Source organism: Sycon ciliatum, chromosome 6, assembly GCF_964019385.1.
Source record: "Sycon ciliatum chromosome 6, ocSycCili1.1, whole genome shotgun sequence".
Taxonomy (NCBI): Eukaryota; Metazoa; Porifera; class Calcarea; order Leucosolenida; family Sycettidae; genus Sycon; species Sycon ciliatum.
Genome location: NC_088648.1, coordinates 19633052 through 19639770, shown reverse-complemented (window position 1 = coordinate 19639770; position 6719 = coordinate 19633052). Strand labels below are relative to the sequence as shown.

Genomic DNA, 6719 nt, shown 5'->3' with positions numbered 1-6719 from the left:
GTAACATTCACACACACATACATGTACATACATGCACATGATGTGTCAAATCTGAGCGGGGAAATTCATTTTATTTCAAGCGTGCATGGTGTATGGTGAGGTAGCTCCTTTCGATGCACTATGAAATAGCCCCTCACAGGTATCGAGTCACAATTGCATGAATAAAGAATGATTGACCTTTTTCCCCGACGCGTTTGCTCTATCCCACCCCTGTGTGTGTCATTTCCCAGTTTGCTTCTACATATGCACAATCACAATACGATTACTCACAGTATATTCCAGCGCTGGGGATATCCCTTATCATGGTTATTACACTGCCTTACTCTACATGACACTTACCTTATAATTATAACCAGCGAATAGGGCATTATGTTGCATCGTCTGATGAGTGTTTTTTTTAACTCGAAGTCACGAGAATGCTTTCGGTCTCTGTTGTTTTGCCTTGTGGATGCACAATCATATCGAGCGTGACTCGCTCACAGCTCGAAACAAGGCAGACAGATTACACTTGAAGAGATTGATCGAACGCGGAAAGCAAAACACAAACAAAATAACAACCATATCCCCAGAACTACACGTATGTTTTCAGAAGAACACAGTTTTGTCGCTTCAGCTGTTTGGCGGTAATCCTCGTAAAGTGTGAGGGAACACTGTTCCTCATGATGTTTTCATTATGTTAAAGTCGTCTCTTCACCTTCACCCTGTTTTTGATCTGTTCAACTGAATGTTCAATGACTTGGATTGAACACGTAGATGTCTGCGATCTATGCTTTTGCTTCAACTCTTAGCTGCTGTATTTTGACATTTTTCCATTCCTCCCTGTACTTACCGATGATGAGAGGGGAACGAAAACGTTCGGTTACTAAATTGGCTTTACTTGACTGTGCGGATTGCGTCTGCGCAGACACTTCTTTAGAAATAGCAACCAATCAATCATTCGTTAGCTGGCAGTTCACAACGACCGCAGCCATACCGACGAGGGTTGAGTTCTTAGAAAGATGCGATCTTTACATTTGTGAGGTGATACACGGCTCGGGGAACGTAATGACAGTATGTCACAAAAAAAGTTTAATTAAATGGATGGTCAATGTGCTCAATGGCTCTTGCAACACGTGGTGCATCAACACTATTCTCTGGATAATAACTCTTGGGGTGCTCAAAACTTCAGCAGTGTATGCATGGAATAAGGCTCAACTGTGGAGGCAAATTGATGTTCAGGCCTCCGTTCATCTGAGGTGCCAAACAAATTCAAGACTTGAAACAGAGAAGTTTATGGTGACAACGACGTTGACGTTCTGGCACACTTTGTGCTCAAGTAGAGAAGAATGCTCAAGGTGATGCTTATTATCATTAAGAACACGTTTACCGATGAGGGAGGTGCTGTTCGTTTGCATCACAGGCTGCATTGGCTCCAGCCAATCAACCTGTGTTTATCCAGATCTGGAGTCTGAGATAGGATGCCTTTGATTGATGCTCACGCAGCGTAAAGCCCTAGCAAAGCAAGTGACTTGTCGTATGCCACCTTTTGGCAGCGAGTCACCTCATAAGGGACACTTCGGTGCAACATCACTGTTGGCAATCAATTAATACGTGTTCCGTGCTGTTGCAATTGGCACACAGCTTATCACGTGACTAAATTGTTGCGATTTATCTCGACCAGAATGTCGACACAGGCTTGGGGCAGTGCAGGCTGGCCAGGTAGGGTTGCGCGACAGTCGGACGAGTCGCAGAGGATAACGTTGGCTGCCTGGTTCAGCTGCGCGCTCGTCGGATCAGGCCAGATCATTGTGGCTGGAGTGTCGGCTGTCATTGGCATAGGACTATCTGAAGAAGCTGGCGTGGCGGAGGGGTCGCAGTTTTCATGTCGGCATACCTGGAAAGGCAGCAAAGGAAAGAGAGAGAAACCCATTGATGATTGTGATCACGAGAGTGCAAGACATGCTGACCAAGATTGAGACATTCGACGACCTGACACCTACATGTACATTGTACAGTGCTGGAAACTGAAATCCGACCCCTTAGCGATGCTCTCACATTCTAGCGGTCTCTATTTCGAAGTTTTACCATCCCGTGTTGGGTCTTTGCGATGTGAGCGCAGCGTGCAGGGGTCGGATTTCACTTGCCAGCACTGTACTTCAACTTGTTCAAGTAGCTGCGACACATACAGTGCTGCTCAATGAAATCCAGTCGCGTCACTCAAGTACACGCCGGGCGTTGCGCAGCCCTAGACCTGCGAACACTGGGCTCCAAAATGGTGCAAGGTGCAAACTTGAGTGACGCGGCTGGATTTCATTGAGCGGGACTGTACATGTATGCGAAGCGCAAACCAACAACCTTCCAACTCGGAAGGCTCTGAGGAATGAATTCCTCGACATGCTTTGCATTGACCAGGGAGTGGTTCTTTCTTGTAACGTTAGACTTGCATACTAGTACTAGTGTAGTTGTTGTTGTGTTTAGTTTAATTCGCAAACCAAACGGGCAGATCTGCCCAATGAAAAGGTGGCGAATGGAGATAGAAAGCAGTAATTAATGAAATTGGGGAGGGAATTTTTTTTTTTTTTTTTTTAATTTCGGCCAGTCGGCTACTATCATTTTCGTCTTGGGGGCTAGACAAGGGGAAGTAGCCATGTCGGGGCATGAGCCCGCCTTTCGGCACCGGGAGTTGCAGCTCGCTCGACTTGACTCTACTGAGTGCAGAGGACCCACACCTTGATCTGGTGAGCTGCGTCGTGGGGATTTTGCAGTCAGATGTGCGACTGCGGGGCTCGAACCCGCGACCTCTCGGGTCGCAGGCAAGTGCAGTACCCAATGTACTACCGGGGAGCGAATGTAATAAGGATAGAGGTGGAGAGAAACTAAGCCAGCTGATCATCAAACAGGACGTTTGGTACTCTAGGTGTGCGTGATCATGCTGGCGCGGAAGTGGCGGAGCGTGGAGATGGCACGTATATCGCTGGGTAAGGTGTTCCACAGCTGGGCGCCCGGGAACGCCAGGCAACCCTTGCCGAACCTGGTGCAAACTGGCGTTTGGCGCAGATCCATGGTGGAGTGCAATCTAGCATAGTCAAAGGTTCTCTGGGCTTGTGGTGTGCTCTGGATGGCAGCCGTGAGGCAGTCAGGTGTCAACTCAAGCACAATCCGCCAATGTCTGTCTCTAATGTATTGATGGTCTCTGATGACACCACCGTGACAGCCTCAAGTAGTTGCAGGCCAGGGTATTGTTGGTGGATGACATCATTCTAGTCCAGGCAAAGATCAATACCGCCATTACCTGTAACCAGTATGCTGACTGACGCTGATGCCTAATTCGTCAAAGACTAAAGAGTAAAGTAATTATCTTTTCCATTGGTGCTAGGAACAGACCAAAAGGCTTCTGGTACAGTACCCCATGTCCTGGCAGCTCGTCTATCATAGAGATTGTCCAGGACCATAAGCATCTTGGAATGATTATTCAGGTGGAGAGCCAAGGATAAATTTATAGAAAAGAACAAAGGACCAAGGAACTACTAGTTACGCTATAATGTCGACTAATACCACCAGTTACTAGACAATCAGTTCATGCGAACATAATAATTATTGCTCATTATTAATTTCACAGAGCTAGAGGGGTTTCAATAAGTGACTTATACAACGCTTTATGTTGAAACCTCAACTTTCACATGCATTTTTCTCAATACTGCGCGAAACGACATAAGCCCACCTTTCGGATCTAGTGGCTTACATTTTAATCGCACGTATATTGTGCACATTTCTCAGTGTGCATGTCAAGCGTTGGTTTGGTGTAATCTAAGTCAGGACCTTGTGAATGATCATCCAAATGATACACCATAGATCGGATGATCCTTATCTTAAAACAGAATTCGCCTCAGTAACATCCCTACTCATAACTCAGTATTCAATCGGTTTGCTTTATCCCGGCGAACTCGTACTTGTCTCTCACTCACTCGTGCTATTTCATTCACATTAACAAACCTTTCACTATTCCTCGCCCACCGGCGTTGCTGGTTCCTCAGGAAGTTAAGAATTCCAAATTAATTCCAAGCTTCAGGCTTGCTTTCCTTTCTCACATGCAGCAAACATAGGCTCTCGTCTTCCTGGAGGCTTGTGAATGCTGTCATCCTTCCTTTCTCCCCATTCTCCTTCTTTTTGTATCTTCTTCATCGTTGGCTATCACACCTTTGTCGCACTACATGTGCTAAAATAATGGTCATAGGACACGAGTTGAGTGAAATAGAAAAAAGGTTCGGGGAGAACAACCAACACTGCTACATAATAGACATGGTTAGCATTTTACTCTTCACGCTAGTTTCGACGGTCGGCCTGTACCGTTTTTTGTGTGTGTAGACATGGCATTTTACAGTTCACGCGCTAGATCTAACGGCACTCGTACCCAAAACCCAAAATACCGTCGGTTTGGTACCGTTTCGACGATAGAAAGCTCTTTTTAGCGGGAGAACGAAACGGTAAGATTCCAACTAGGGTTACGTCGCAAGTCGATCGTTGCGTCAGGAGTCAGGACTCAGAAGCCGAACTGCTAACCGTGTCTCGAAAACACATCAAAAACAGTAGACTCGCCCTCTACGCGCCGACCGTCGAATATAGCATGAACGGTAAAATTATCGCTAGAGCCACGACCGCCATTTCGTGAAATTCATGATAGTGTAGGTTTGCTAAACATCATGACTGCACCGGGTTACAGTCAACTTACCAGTCGTGTTGGAGGAAATAACTCGAACTCTCCGCCGCGCGTGCGCTGGACTCTGCGTGCCCCGATAGCGCCAGTTACTGTATTGATCTCGCTGCGCAACGCACCGATGCCTTCGAAAAATGAACTATCATGTGTTGACGTGAGAACAACGAGCGGTGGACGCGTGGAGTTCAGGCTGACCGTGGCGCTGGAGCCCGCAAATCGTATGCGCGCCGTGTTACCCTCCGTCATTCTCACACTGCCACAAGACGGCCGTGGGACTGGGTTCATGCTGAACTGCTGGCCAAAGGTGGTGCTCTGAAAGATGCTGGTGGTCTCGAAAACTCTGAAGAGCTCCTGCAGCTCCTGAAGTGCAGACTCGCTGATTAGCAGTACCGAATCGCAGACGTTGCACATCACAGGGGTTGTCTCGGTGATTGGAGGTAATGTCGGAGCGCTGCTGTCCCCACCTCCGCCGCCGGTATCACCCCCGCCGCCGGTACCAGTAGGTGGAGTGCTCTGCGGCATGGATGGTGTGGTCTCCATGCGTGTGTCGTACGTGGTATCTCCGTCTCCATCTCCGTCTTCGTCACCCGCATCAGGATTGGGTCCGCGATTGAACCAGTTGGTGTTCCCATCCTGGCCAGCTTGTCCTTCAGAGCTCGCGGACTCCACACTCATCCACTGGCCGTCGCTTGAGCTATCCATATCGCTGTCTCCACGACCCTGGCGAAGCTCGAGTAAGACACGGGCTGGTTTCTGCGGAAACTGCTCGGTTAGTTCACGTTGTAAAAGAAGTCTGCGCAGCCTGAGACGCCTTCTGGAGGACCGTAACCTAACTTCCATTCTCTTCGGATACCTACGCGCGTCAATTCGATCAAGAGGATCCAGTTCATCTCCAGTGTTAATGCAAAACTCAAGCGATAGAATCACTAGCATCATCAAGCCAACTAGTGTCACGGTGGTCACCCAACCGACACCTGTACACATCTTTCTTTTTCCTGTCATGTTCGCAGGAGTGGCTCCAGAAGTACATCGAAACGACTGTGTCGCGCTCGCTCCCTGCCTGCCGTCTTCCTCGTCCATTGCGCTCACACTACTGTTCTGAACTCATGCGATTCTCTACGCTTCTTCTTCAACCTTATCTCCTGGGACGCACATCCAGCCCGTTAGGCAGTGCATGGCGCGCAGCTTTCCTCGGTCATCCAGCAAGCAGAAACGAATGCTGATGTACAGGAAAGACATCCATGAGCAACGCTATCTGCCCAAAGGCCCCCGGGTTATTATCCACTAAAAACACACTAAGTCCTAGACCATGATTGAACGAAACACCATCCTACCCTGTCTGATGTAACATCCACTCACAGCCAGTATTGTTGTCTGTGAGCTTCCCGGGTCGCAACGATCGGGATCTGGTTCATTCCTGCTTTGTTCAGTTCATGACCATCGATCAACAAACTGCCCCTTGCGCGTGCAGTGTTCACCGGCAACCGCCAGCCCGATTGTCAACAGCCGCCAGTGGCGATCGGTACAGGGAAGCATTCGTACTTCGCCCTGTGGTGAGCAGTGTGAAGTGAACGGGTGACTTCTTATGATGCCGTGGACAGGAATGCAAACCGCCCCTGGTATGAGAAGTCTCTCCTGGCCAGCCACAGCGAGTAGATCTACACCCACCACGCTCATTGTGCTCACACCATTCAAGCCCTTGCCGATGATGGCGTGTTGAACGCGTCACGCCAACAGCCAGCCTCTGCAATCGGCCACTGGCACTGTCATCGTTCAGCACAGAAAGATATCTGGTCCCGTGCCATAGCTTTCATTCACTGAAGTGTATCTCGAGATCCACGAATGCTCAGAATTTCTTTGATCATACATAATGTCTAGCAGCAGGAGGCCTCGTGTCACTCTTCATGATTGCACCAGAAATTGCATGCGCTCCACGATTAGAATACGGCCACTGGCTATACTAGTAATGCGTATTTCCCTGTGTTTCTCGTTTGGAGACTTTCCAAACCTATTCAGCTTGTTGTAA

General features: G+C 48.5%; 1 protein-coding gene across 1 annotated transcript; it reads right to left on the bottom strand.

Moving 5' to 3' along the window:
• Positions 1 to 812: 812 nt before the first annotated feature.
• Positions 813 to 6079, bottom strand: LOC135818890 (uncharacterized). The gene is made up of 2 exons (XM_065332086.1): positions 4709 to 6079; positions 813 to 1873 (listed from the first exon to the last, which is right to left on the bottom strand). Exons 1-2 carry the CDS (start codon positions 5771 to 5773, stop codon positions 1625 to 1627), a joined length of 1314 nt encoding a protein of 437 aa, XP_065188158.1. The 5' UTR covers positions 5774 to 6079; the 3' UTR covers positions 813 to 1624.
• Positions 6080 to 6719: the final 640 nt, after the last annotated feature.